Source organism: Myotis nattereri (assembly GCF_964212035.1).
Source record: "Myotis nattereri genome assembly, chromosome: 16".
Lineage (NCBI taxonomy): Eukaryota > Metazoa > Chordata > Mammalia > Chiroptera > Vespertilionidae > Myotis > Myotis nattereri.
Genome location: NC_138091.1, coordinates 33573923 through 33588408, shown reverse-complemented (window position 1 = coordinate 33588408; position 14486 = coordinate 33573923). Strand labels below are relative to the sequence as shown.

Below are 14486 nucleotides of genomic sequence, written 5' to 3'. Positions count from 1 at the left end.
CAATCAAGTTCCATCAGTGCATGTGATTTACCATTGCAAAGCCGCTAGTCCTCGGGACTGCTTGACTAGCTGTTAATTGGGAATCAGGTCTGGCAGAGAGCAGCTGTGGGGAAGGTGGATGCAGCAGAGCTAGCCTTTTGCAACTCTGAAGTAGAAAGACAGACTAGGAAAAACTGCTCTGACAGCCCCAGGTACTCAGTATCAAGGAAAAGGCATCGGGATGTAACACCAATGCATGTGAGGGGCAGAGAGAGTGAAAGCTGTGTCACAAACAAACAGGGACACGGTAGGACCTGAATACTCTCAGCAGGTCACTGAGAGGTTCAATGACTTTGAGTAGTTCAGTGACATGGATACAATTGTAGAGAAAGCAGAAGGTCACTGAGCAGCTTCAAATGCTGATTCCCTGTCAGTGACCATGCACTGAAACACAAAGGGAGCGGACAACTCTTGGCTTCCCTGCTGAAACCTTTTGGAATGGAAATGAAGACTACAGGGTGAAACTAACTGGACTTCTCTGGGGTTGTTCTGATTGCTAGCACCTAAGATTCATTTCATTATCTTTCTGCTTTCTACACTTGATTTCTTTTTCTATACACTTAAAAGTTCTCACCTGCTTCTAAGCTCCCTTTGAGAAGTAAGAAATGTTGAGTCTATTGCCTTCCTCCACATGACCCTGATTTACCATCACAGGGCTAAGCAGGAAGGATAGGAAACGATAACAGGATTTTATATGGGGAAAGGGCTCCTATTTTAAAGATACTCACCATTAATCTCCTTTCTCTTTAAAAAACATGTATCACATGAAAACATTTGTCCTGAGGGCAATGGATATAGACATCTGCATTTTGTAAGTTGATGAAGTAAAAGCTCGTTGCCCAATCTATGAAAACCATTCCTCCCTCACGATAACCAACAAGTATCCTTACCTGGCGTGCTCGGAGTGCCACTTTAGCATTGGTGGTCTTACTGAGTTGAGTTAGCTCTGTGAGGATATTCAGCAGCTCATCAGTGAGCGTAGGATCCCGGCCACACAACTGATCCTAATTGTTTATGTGGAAAAGAACATACAAAGCCACATGAGAAGACACTGAGGTGGCCAATACTTTGAAATGGGGAAAAGGGAATAAAAACAAAGTCAACATAGCTGGATTAATAAAAAAAAATTGCAAACTTTCCAGTATTCTTTTGTTTTTAGTCTCAAGCAATGTGGTAAAGAAGATCCCAAAAGATGTTGCTGCTAGGGGAAGAAGCCTAAATCCTTTAGTCATTCAGATTTAAAATTCCAAATGTATTTCTTTATAAACCAACACTATACTTTTAAAATGCAGAAGAAATCATCAGAGATCATTAAAAAGGGTCAAGGGATTCTGCGTTAAGAAATAACAAATGATGTGTTAAGAGGTTTTAAATAATATAGTGACTAAGGCTTCCTGTTCCCTCTTTAGGGGGAAAAAGCAAAATGTAAAGCAAAAGGAACCACTCTTGGTGATTTTCATTCCACAAACCAAATGTTCAGCATCCCAGGAGGGTGCCAAATAGAAACACAAGAACAAAATATTCATTTATAAACACACACTAAATAAAAACACCATCTCATATTCTGACAATTTTGTACTCAAAAATCATTTATCCTCTTGCTATATAAGAATCATTCCACAGACCAGAGAAACCAAGATGGCAGCATAGGTAAACACCTGAAATTGCTGCCTCGCACAACCACTTCAAAAATACAACTAAAAGACAAAACAGACATCATCCAGAACCACAGAAAGGCTGGCTGAGTGGAAATTCTACAAGAAGGAAAGAGAAAAGCACACTGAGACTCAAAAGAGGTGCGGAAGTGAAGTACAGAGGTACGGAGCCGCACGCAGAAAAGGCTGGAAACTGAGGACTCGGTTGTCTTTTTCAATCGGGAGGAAGACACAAGCTCCCGACAGCTCTGAACTCCAGTTCCGGGCGAGTCTCTGGGGACCCAGACTCATACGGGTAGAAACTGGACTGTCTGGCAGCGGGTGGAATTCGAGGGCGGCTTTCTCTCAGAGGTGCTTGCAGGGATTACTACAGGACACTAAGACCCGGGACCTCTTAGGGCAGGACTGAGGATCAACCATAGCTGTTTGCTCCGCCCTGTTGATTCCCTGAGACCCTGCCCCACCCAAGCTGTATGCAGAGGCTTTTGCATATGAATGACCTGGCCCTTTGCAATCTAAAATTACCTAACAAACTGCAGCTGGGTCAGACAGACCCAGAACATCCAAAAGAAGGCCCAAGGCCCCATAGCAGCTTGCACTGCTTCACAGCTGGACCACATCTGGGCACCTCCAAATCCCAAACAAAGAAGAGGAATCTGCAGATCTCTCCATAGCTCCTGCTGGGTAGCCTCAGGCGGAGGCTAAATTAGCACCTCCTTAGAGATCCAAGTGCCAGTGTACCCAGTGGTCAGAGTAGGACCATCCAGATTACAACTCCTCAGATCCATAAGAGACACACTCAGGGAACAGACTCAGTGAGCACCAAAGACCCACTGAAGCAAGTCTTGCCCCAGAAGGGTGTCTCCAGCACAGAAGTTCTCCCACTGTAGACACAGCTGATTCTCACAGCCAATTGGCCTGGAGGTCAATTCCTCCCAGTGCTACCAACCACAATCAAGGCTTAACTACAACAACACTGTGCACACAGCCCACAAAGGGGTGCACCAAGAGTGTCCAACTCAGGTAACTGGGGAGGCTGAGCCACTGGGCCCTATAGGACACCTAGCACACAAAGCCACTCTATCAACACAGGAAAGCCGCCAAAATGGGGAGACAAAGAAATCGGACACAAATGACAGAAATGGAGGAAAGCAAACTACTGGATAAAGAGTTCGAAACCACACTTTTAAGGTTTTTCAAGAATTTTGTAGAAACTGCCGATACATTTAGTAATACTCTCAATAAGTCTAGTGAGACCCTCGAGGATATGAAAAAGGACCAACTAGAAATTAATCATATACTGACTGAAATAAAGAATATTATACAGAGATCCAATAGCAGACTAGAGGATCGCAAGAATCAAGTCAAAGATTTGAAGTACGGAGAAGTAAAAAACACCCAACTGGAAAAGCAAAAAGAAAAAAGAATCCGAAAATATGAAGATAGTGTAAGGAGCCTCTGGGACAACTTCAAGCGAATGGGACAACATCCGAATTATGGGGGTGCCAGAAGAAGAGAGAGAGCAAGATATTGAAAACCTATTTGAAGAAATAATGGCAGAAAACTTCCCCTTCCTGGTGAAAGAAATAGACTTACAAGTCCAGGAAGCGCAGATAACCCCACAAAAAAGGAATCCAAAGAGGACCACACCAAGACACATCATAATTAAAATGCCAAGAACAAAAGACAAAGAGAGAATCTTAAAAGCAGCAAGAGAAAAACAGTTAGTTACCTACAAGGGAGTACCCATACGATTGTCAGCGGCTTTCTCCACACAAACTATGCAGGCCAGAAGGGAGTGCAAGAAATATTCTAAGTGACGAATAGCAAGAACCTACAACCAAGATTACTTTACCCAGCAAAGCTATCATTCAGAATTGAAGGTCAAATAAAGAGCTTCACAGATAAGAAAAAGCTAAAGGAGTTCATCACCACCAAACCAGTATTATATGAAATGCTGAAGGGTATTCTTTTTTTTTTTTTTTAATATCTTTTATTGATTTTTTACAGAGAGGAAGGGAGAGGGATACAAAGTTAGAAACATCAATGAGAGAGAAACATCGATCAGCTGCCTCCTGCATACCCCCCCACTGGGGATGTGCCTGCAACCAAGGTACATGCCCTTGACTGGAATCAAACTGGGGACCCTTGAGTCCGCAGGCCGACGCTCTATCCACTGAGCCAAACCAGTCAGGGCCTGAAAGGTATTCTTTAAGAAGAGGAGGAGGAAGAAAAAAGTAAAGATAAAAATTATGAACAACAAATACATATCTATCAACAAGTGAATCTAAAAATCAAGTGAATAAAAAATCTGATGAACAGAATAAACTGGTGAATATAAAAGAATCAGGGGCATAGAAAGGGAGGGGAATGACAATTCTCGGGGGGAAAGAGGTGCGGGGTGCGGGAAGAGACTGGACAAAAATCGTACACTTATGGATGAGGGCAGTGGGGGGGTAAGGGCAGAGGGTAGGGTGGGAACCGGGTGGAGGGGAGCTATGGGGGGAAAAAAGAGGAACTGTAATAATCTGAATAATAAAGATTAAAAAAAAAAGAACCATTCCACAATATACAAACATGGTGAATCCTTAGATGGATTAGAAGAAAAAAAAAGCAGCTCCTACAATACAATCCCTGGTTTTTTCAGCACGGGGTCCTTTCTCTCCTAAGAATTAAACATTGTTAAGAAAAATAACATATTTTGAGAAAAATTTTCTTCTCCAGTGGAATGTCATTTTATTCCCTAAATTCATCTATGTAATTTTCATCTAAGCTGAAAACTACAGGTGCGGATTTTATAAAGGTCTTTTTGAAAGTTACAGAGCTATTTGTAGTAGTAATTCTTAATACCAAACCACATAAAATGTACACGTTCAGGTATAGTTCCCTCTACCTGGAATTTGAAATAATTGCCTTTATATTTAATGAATTTTTATTCTCCCCCTACTATCAATAGGATATGAAAGATGACCAGATCCTAAAAGGCTTCTTGTTGCTGCTTTTTAATCTCCTCCTTACCTTGATGACCAGCCATTTTCTTGAAGAATCTCCATTCATACTTAGACCTTTCCCATCTCAGGGAGAGTCTTTATAGTCCATGACCCCAGCTGTATAAATAAAAGCTTGGGACTTTTGGCTTTTGGAGCCGATGTGAATTTCCTACAATACTTTTTCTACAACCCCTATTATTTCCCACATCACAGTTTTGAAGTGCTCAACATCACTGTTCTGAAAAGAAGGCTTCTCAAACATTTCAAAGCAGGAATACTTTCTGGTTCCCCAACCCACCAACCAGAGCTCTGCTCCAACTGTCCAGAGTTATAAAACACATGATGTGATTAATAGTTAAGGAAGTGCATGTTGTTTTCACCTATTTAACGCAGGAATTCACTCATATGAGGGGGAAGAAGACAAGCTGCTAAGAAAGTGACTATAAATCCAGGGTTCAGCTGAGCATGTAGTCAGTCACAGGCCAGAGGACCTATCCCACCTATCCTAAGGCATAAACGCAAAGAGGAGGGAGAAAATGCACCTCATCGTTTGTTGAGAGCTAACAAGCAAAATAGAATTTCAAAGGAATACATAGTGGGGCAAAAGTAGGTTTACAGCTGTTCCTATGTAAAATAATACAAGAATTAAAAAAACACAATAAATTGTGTTTTAGAACCTACTTTTGCCCCACCCTGTATATAAAATAACCAAGAAAAGACCATAAAAAGACAGAAGCAAAAGAACAGATAGATAACAGTAGGTAAGGAAACCTAGATAAGATTTTCCTACATAAATCCCTCTTTACTCATTGTTTCTAATAGAGAAAACATTCTTTTCCAAGGTCCTTACTTCAATCATCACACTGACCCACTGAAATATTTAAAAAACCTAAGAGATGTCCTGGGTAATGCTACTCTGCAAATAGCCAGACTGAAGTCTCAACATTAACAAACACCAACATAACAAATGAGAACACTAGCCACCTACCTAACCATTTCCTTAAAGGAAAATCTAGGTTTACTTTTTGAGATTAAACTAAAATAAGTAAGTAAAAATAAAGGTACTGTCTTGCTTAACTACAGATCCTATCCCAAGTTAAAAAGCAAAACACACAAAGCAACTTTAAAAAAAAACTTTTTAAATTCCATCTTTCTGCTAGGAGAGAAAGAGAGTGTGAAAGGGGGTAGAAAGAAACAGTATCTGTAAGAAAAGTGAACTATGGAAGTTAGAAAATACAGATTAGAAAATATGTTAAGATTAGAAAATATAGTATTCGTTCAGTATCACCAAATGACAATCTTCCTGAGCTCTGTGATAAAGTACAGAAACCAGACCTTTCTGGGATGTTTATTCCACAGTAGGCATAAATCACTATTTCCATTAGTTTATCCTGACTTGGAAATTTTCCATTCAAATATTATTTTCTCCATTGTCATCATTAGTACTTAGACAAAGATTGGCAATAGAAACTTACGCGTGGAGTAATCTTCGCAACCCTATCTCATCCTTGACCTAGACACAGTGTAAATGTTCTTAAAAAACAAACAAAAACCACGAGATAAAACCTTTCTGTTCATCAGAACTACCCGTCCCAAGATACAAACATCCAAAAACAAGTTGAGGGTCCTCTTGCCTAAAAGGCAGACTTCCTTCGGGCAACTGGACAGCCCAACATCACCATCTAATACTGGTGAACATTTTGCAACAATGACATTAAATGGTAACTATGTCAACAGATGTTTTCTCATTATAAAGCAGTTCATTTAATAAGCCTACCTGCTGCTTTTGGGATGACAAGACGCTTGCATACGTTTGCAGGCCCAAGTGAAAATTATTATTCAGTCATGGTTAACATTGGTACCACACAGTATTTCTTGTTTTTATTCTTAACCCTGATGGTGTGGCTAAATGATGGGGAATATAACATACATGCTTAAGTATCAAAACTGTAGCCAAGTTATATAGCTGACTGCCAGAAAAGCAGAAGGTAATCCAACTTGATCTTAGCATCCTAAGATTTGAAGGCAATCCAAAATGAAAAGAATGGGACCTAGTGTGTAATGAGCTCAAGACATTAACTACATTTAGCTGGGTGAGCCACTAATCCCAATACCAGAAATGGTCTGGTAGGTTCTACCAGACACAGCTTATTCAGGAAACCAGGTTCGCTGAGAAAAACATTCTTCTTTACCACACATTGGACAAAATTATTTGCAGTCATGTAAAGAGGAGGGAGAAAAGGCACTGATCAGCATTTTCAATGATTCCTGTCTAAACCAAACAGGCTCACAGGCATGGCATTACTCACAAGGAAGTATGGTTTATATCATGTTCATGTGGACCATATCAGAAATAAGATATATAAGTAGTGAGGGGATAACTACTCAAGTAGTCACTATGTACTACTTGGCTATCTGGACAGCTATGAGGGTGTTGATACATTTTACTGGTACAAAATTGCTTAAGTTGGCTGAAGAGTCTCCTAAATATCTCTTAGTAAGCATAAACAATGTCCTAAGCTGTTTCCTAGGAAATTAAATAAATAAGAAGAGCTTTCAAAATAATAAACTTACTGTTTGTCTTCCAGACTTTTTCTACAGTGGCATAAAATTTCTCAAAATGGAGAAAACTTGACAGAACTTTTGCATTTTACTTGATATTTTGCTATTCCAATAGGGTGAAAGATTAGAAGAAATTTGCTGTGAGTCCTTGAGGCATGTTATCACTAGGCAAGTTATGCGAATACCTGGAAGGGATGAAGGCTTCCTTGAAGCAGCCTGTGTTCCGTAACACTGATTCACAGAAGCCCGGATTTTCTTGAGCCTTCACTCTAGATTCAAAACCCCCAGAAATCATCATCTAGCTCAGCAAAGCACACCATCAACACTCCTACTTCTAGAAAGCAGGGACTGGAATGCCAGGCACAAAACCATCAATCAGGAAGCTAAAGTAAGCAAAGAAAGTGAAACCAGCTGAGAATACAAACTAGGGGATTCAAGTGCTGCCAGGTCCAGGATATACCTGTAAAAGACAGTCAGACATACAGAAAGAGGAATCCAAACAACTAAAATGGCTTTGACCAGCTACCACCATTAATGCAGACGTGGGGTGGGGGACCTGACCGTTGCCACAGAAGGAGAGAGGAAGCTCATGTCTGGCATTCATTAAATATCAGAGCAGAAAGGAGCACATTTTGAGCTTTCATCCCTGATCCTTACGTCACTGCTAGCAGGCCCTCAGCTCAATCATATCAGTTAACGTCTTGATTTCCAAATCTCAAAATGAGGTGAAAACAGCTGGTATTTTCAAGTTAATGATATGAAAGCCTACAGATCCTCCTATGTTTATCGAGTTTTGTTTTCTTTTTAAAAGAAAAATGTGAAGTGCCAAAACAAAGAAAAGGACAAATCCATCTTTCTGGTTCGTATCTTCAACCTTCCTCCTCCCCCTTCTCCTCCTCCTGATCCTCTCCTCCCCATCTTATTCCTGCAAACCCAAATGCTAACAAAGTGCTCAGTCTGTTGGAAAGTTGGGTACTATCCATGCAGGTAAGAAGTAATCAGGACGACAAGGTGGGGAGAAAAAGAACAGCAGCAAGTCAGAGTCCCATTGGCTTCTGCCTGTCCGACTGGCAAAAGCAGAAAGCAAAGCCTCAAACCAGTTCTCTGACAGGGCCCAACGCCTCGGCTGCACCCCCGTGTAATTACACACTTGAGTGACTGGACTCTGAAGAAAATTGAAGGCCTGAGCTCCGAACAGCTGCCATTTTCTCTCTCCATCACACCAGCGTGATTACTTGAGAAATGAACAGCCCCGGCTCAAAGCTACTCCAGAATTCTCAGAGGAAATATGGCTCCGTGTTCCAATAATGAGATTCTTAAGGCAAGCGTTACTTACAATCACTCCGCAAAAGGAGCGAGCCAAGCCCCTATATCTTACAAATTAGAATTTAAGAAACCCAGCGACAGTCTTAGACGATCATTACTCTTCTGCTGCTCCAAGGATTCTGGGCTTTGGTCTATTTTTAGTGCAGAAAACTGTTAAGTCCTTAAAAAGGTAATCATAATAAAATGAAAACTCACCATAATTAGCTTCCTCAGAAGGCAAATTCCACCCCATTTTAGGGTCAAACAGACAGATTCTTCCACTCCCTTATCATTACCCTTTTCTATCAGAAAGTCCTGGCTTTATCCAAATAAGAATTAGCAATCTTTGTATTAAAATTTTTTAAAAAGTCTAACTAGTCAGAGATTTCTTCCCTCTTTTGATTGAGAAAAAAAAAATCAGTCAAGTTGCTATAGATAGTATCACTTCTTTGTCAAAACCTGTCACTTAGGGAAACTGAAATGCTACATAGTTCTGATATATTTTTTCCTTTCAAATGCATATCCTGGTTTCCCCACCATTTAGCCATTCTAGAGTAGCAAAGGTAATGAACTCTCCCTGCAATTAGATACTTTTAAAAGTGGGTATTTTAAAAAAATGTTATATCCTCTCCAGTTAACCAGCTAGGCAGATAACTGAATGAGTGGCGCTATTGTGAGGTAGTTTCCCTTCATTCTGATATACGAAATAAAAAAAGCAGTGAAAATTTATAGCTTTTTTTCCTCCAAGAGGAATGATGGAATTAAGGTATCAAAAATGCCAATTCCATAAAGGGACAAGAAAGGAAACTCTAGAAGCCAAACATACTCTAGTCCCCCAAAAAAGACACAAATGAAGGAGCAAGGCAATTGTTTATGGGGTGGGGGACTCTAAGAACAGTCCTATTGTTCTCTGATTCCTAGAATTAACAGAAAAATCTAAGAGCGAAGGACTTACAAATCATCTTTAAAAATCCTTAAGTCCACAAAAATTCCATCCACTAGTCAAATGTATGTTAGTCCTATTCACATCAACTAGTCTCACTGCTCATTCCCACTTTCTACTAACTTTCATATTACTAGGTTATGGGGACAAAAGCATGTATCTACTCCCCAAACAACACTGAGCTTAGATTTCCATGTGAATAAAACAGAAAGGGACCAAAAAAGATGTAGAATACATTTAAATATCTTTCTTTGGTAGGGAAAGGGCAGCACTGGATTTCTAACAGTTATTTTTTGCTTTTACGTTTTGGACATGAGAACCATTGCTGATATTCATGGAACAAACCAGAGTTATAATGAAAAAGAACACTGGCTGGATAAGACTAAATTTCAAAGCTACTGTCATGAGTGACATCAGGAATGAAGAAGCACAGGGCATCTCTAAGTAGAATCAAGAGATCTGAGTCCCTGCACATGATTATATGCATAACAGCCAGAACAATTCTTTCCTGAGTGGAGCAGGTTCCTTCAGGTCAAGGACAAAGACAGATGTGAGAAATTGTTATCCACAACCCGAGCCCTACTCATCTTACAATTATAAAAGACAGGAGCTTTTCCTCTGACCACAGCCACCGAAGGAAAAATACTTTTTTTCATATTATTAACCATCCTTATAGGTTCTGAAAAATTGTACTCACAATAAGCATTGTGACCAGAAGATTCTTCTTGGTGACTTGAGCATGAGAAAAGATATAGTTCAGTACAGTGTTCATGTCACTCTTATTCTCCTCTCGAAGAGCGAAGACACATTTGTCATAGTGACCTGCAAGCAGCAAAAAGAATTGGTTCTCACCCATGTATGAATGTTCACAGTTACATGCTATTTGTTTTATAATGTCTCTACTTCATCTGATAAGCTGTGAGAAGAAATATCTTGAGAACTTTCTTGGAGGAGTTTGGACAGAATTGGCAGTCTGGTTTAGTCAAAGGAACAGTGGACTAGGAGTTAGGCAATCCAGTATAAGACCTGAGCTCAAAAGCCTCACTCGGATCCCAATATCCTCTCTGCTCCTGGAAAAATCACTCTACCTCTCTGAGCCTGATTTTCATTAAAAAGAATTGAGAGGTGGAGAAGGGTGTACAGAAGAGACTAAGGGGTTGCAGATAACTCCAACTCCCCACCCTTACTTGAAACTCTCTCATAGCTTCCTGGAATGATTTCCTTACAAGAGAGGGTTCTGCTGCGTAAAAAGAAATGTCAATACCATTAAACCTGATGATCTTTAAAGCCTACTCCAAGTTAATATTCTGGTTCCGTGTCTGACTCACTAAAAGTGTTTCATCCTAACTGGAAGGAACAGTTTTAGCTAAAAATAAAACAATGCAAACTTCTCAACAACGACAAGAAGGATAGCTGCAACCTCTGGAGTCAACATTTTCCCTTGTAAGTCCATGAAACTACTAACAAATGCCTAGGAATTCCTAATCCAAACGAAGGCATAGATCAAGGAGAACCTTGCATTGAGTCAAAAGGTCTGCAGGGAGAGCAATTATGTATATTTTCACTGGCCTTTCACAAGGCCACCAGGGACAGGTTAGTTCTAGCCAGGAAAGCTGTTTTGCAACAGAAGCATAAGCTTCAGATATACTGTAGTGATATCCACCATGGGATATAAGTAATAGTCACTTCTTTGGGAAACAGCTTACCTCAGAATTAAATTTCCAAATATAGGAGAATTAGAGTTTGAGTAATCTCAAGGGTGAGAATTTTACGAAATCATGAAAATACTAAATGATTATCGCCTCAGTTCAGATTCCATGTTAAGTTATAAACCAAAACAGTGGTATTCAAACTGCATTACCATGGATTGATTCCAGAATACTAAGGACACTAAACCAGGGCAACTCTGCTTCCATCTATTTTAAATATCAAAGATGGATGTAAGATTTTTTTTCAACATGAAACTAAATATATTTGAAAAACAATGGACTACAATATTTAAAAGAGCTGCCAATTTCATAAAAGACCCATTTAGAACAAAATGGAAGCTGTTTAAAAATTGGATGTCCTATATAAATTCATATTTCTCCCAACAAAGACTTAGCTTTGAAATGATAACAGAAATATATCTTGGTAACAGGAATTACTAGGACCAGGTGAAGTAAAAAGAATATTTACCCAGGGAAAAGGCAGCAGAGACACTAAGCAGAAAGCAAGCAATGATATCAAGTGTTCTCTTTTTTAAAACGTTTTATTGTGAAATACACACACAGAGGAATAAACATCTATCTTAAATAGAACATTTTTAGTACCTTTGAAGGGTCCTATGTACTCCTCCTCTGAAATAGTTACTAAGCTGAATTTCATGTTAATCACTCTTTAACTTTTCTTTACATTTATCACAGATGTACACATAGTTTCATTTTCCCTGCTTTTCAAATTGGTAACAATGCAATCATTGTGTATGGATCCCACAGTAACTGGTTTCCTTCCCTTAACATTACATTTTTGAGATTCGTCCTTTTGTTCAAATGTGTACCTTTGTTCATCTATTCTCACTGCTGTACAGTAATCCATTGTAGAAATACACTGTACTAGATTTCAATTATTTATTCTACTTGTGTATATTTAAAGTGTTTCCTGTCTTTCTTACTATCATGAACAATGCTGCCACAAACAGTCCTGTATATGTCTCCCAATAAACACGTGTTAAACTCTCTATAGTATATTACCTAAGAGTGAAACTGCTAGTTGAAGAGTATACAAAAGTTCAACTCTATTAAGTATTGACAAACCATTTTTTAAAATTAAATATTTAATGTTGAAAGTATTACATATACGTGTGGATCTATTTCTGAGCTATTATGTTTCATTGGTCTACTAATCTGTCCCTACAATATTATCATTTCAAATACCCTACTAGAATTTGTATTACAATGTTAATAAATCTACAAATGAATTCAGAGAGAATATTTTGCAAGTGTATATTCCAATCTAAGATTATGATTATTTATTTAGATTTTCTTTATTATTAACTAACTATGATTTTCTCCAAAAGATGCTTGTACATTTATTTTCTTGGATTTATTCCTTAGTATTTATTCTAGGTTGTTATTTTAAATGGTATATTGCTTTTCTAAACAACTGTTCTACTATAAAGAAATACATTTGAATTTTGTATATTGCCTTTTGTATGTAGCAACCTTTTAAACTTCAAATAATTATAATAATATGTGGATTCTTTGAGGCTTTCCAGGTAGATATCATACTATATCTAACAGTGGCAGACTTATTTCCTTACTCCTTTCTGGTCCTCATACCTTTCACTCTTTTTCTTGTCTTACTGCACTAGCTAGGACATTCAGTATGATGCTGAATAGGAGTAATGATAGCAAGTGTCCTTGTATTTGTTCATAATCTAAAAAATAATGCTTTCAATATTTCACCATTATGTAGCCTATAGATTTTTGTTGGGGAATCTTTAAATGACTAATAAAATTCCATTTCATTCTTCATTTGCCAAAGTTTTCATGAATGGATATTAAATTTTGTCAAATGTTTTCTCCCCCATATTTGGAGATGATCATTATGTTTCTTCCTCTTTTAAAGTTAATATTAATATTTGTTAATATTAATCAAGCTTACATTAGTGGTATAAAACTTAGCTGGTTGTGAAGTATTATTTTATACATTACTAGATTCAGTATGTTAATATTTACTTGAGGATTTTTACTGGTTATGAGTGACTGAGCCATCCTGTAAAGCAGGGGTGGGGAATGTTCAGCCTGCAGGCTGTATAAGGGCTGTGAAAACATTTGGTCTGGCCCGCCGAGGCAACCACAGGCGAAACTACAAATTCAATAAATCTAGGTGCTTTTTTCATAGCAACATAAATTTATATTAAGTGAATTATATTAAGTGAATAATGTTATAAATATCCAAATGGCCTTTGGCAGAAAAAAGGTTCCCCACCCCTGCTTTAAAGAATACAAAGGGAGCAAAAAAATAAAATGTTATGTAATATTTCAAAGTATATGGTATTTCACTGCCATCTTGTGGCAGGAAATAGTATCAGCAGTATGTAGCTTTACAATGTTAGCCAGGGTGTTTCACATTTAGAGACTTTATACATCATTTAGTGAAGCTCTTCAGAGAAAGCCAGGGATAAATTCCACCTAAATGGTACACGGAAAAGGAGTGGAAAATCTGAACCTTTTTCAGATGCCTGTGGTTCAATCCATGGATTAGCTGCTGAGAGGCAAGCTCTTCAGATAGGGTTTCTCAATTTCAGCCTGGTCATGATTCAACCAATTCTATACAAGGTCAAGAAGACATCAACAGGGAATGCTAATCTCTACTAGAAAAATTATCTCAGTCCTTTCCTAGAAGCACATGGATTCACAATCGCATCAAGCTATGTTTTGTTGTTCTTTCTTTGGCAGTGGTGGGTTAGAGAGGCTTAATTTTTAAGGGAGTGGTGAAAGGAGGAAGCGTTATTAATGACAAGTGTTAGCGAAAGGATGAACTGGCTGGGCTGCTGCACAGTCCTACAGGGAAACTCTCAGATACAGAGTCTTCAGGAAGAGGCTTACCATTCTGGAACTGTGTCTCTACTCGCAGATACTGCCGCAGCAGATCCATCACCACAGCCTTCATGTGGCCTCGGATGCCACTTCGGTACCTAGGCATATAGAACAAGTCTCCACTGAAAAACCTGATGGGCTAACACTATTAATAACAGACTATTAAATAATAAATCCAGAGCCCAGATTTACTTTGTAGAGTTTCCACTGAACATGCTTTCCCTCTGAATATAGGACAGGACAGGGGCCAGCCTAAAATCAGCTAACCGGATTAATTCAAATCTCAAGCCTAAAAGAAATCTGGCTACAGACAAGATTTTTATATATATTTTAAAAAAGAGAGAAATGATGAATAAAAAAAACAAAAACAAAAAACTACTTGACATCCCTACCTACTTTGGGGTTCAGT

The 14486-nt window shown here is 38.7% G+C and overlaps 1 protein-coding gene across 1 annotated transcript in view; it reads right to left on the bottom strand.

Annotated features, from left to right (window-relative positions):
* The window catches only part of ACACA (acetyl-CoA carboxylase alpha), a 220053-nt gene that overhangs the window by 144197 nt on the left and 61370 nt on the right, over positions 1–14486 (bottom strand). Inside the window, 3 exon segments of the mRNA XM_081108776.1 lie at positions 930–1043; positions 10192–10316; positions 14087–14175. Of these exon segments, the coding sequence (XP_080964902.1) occupies positions 930–1043; positions 10192–10316; positions 14087–14175 (328 nt within the window).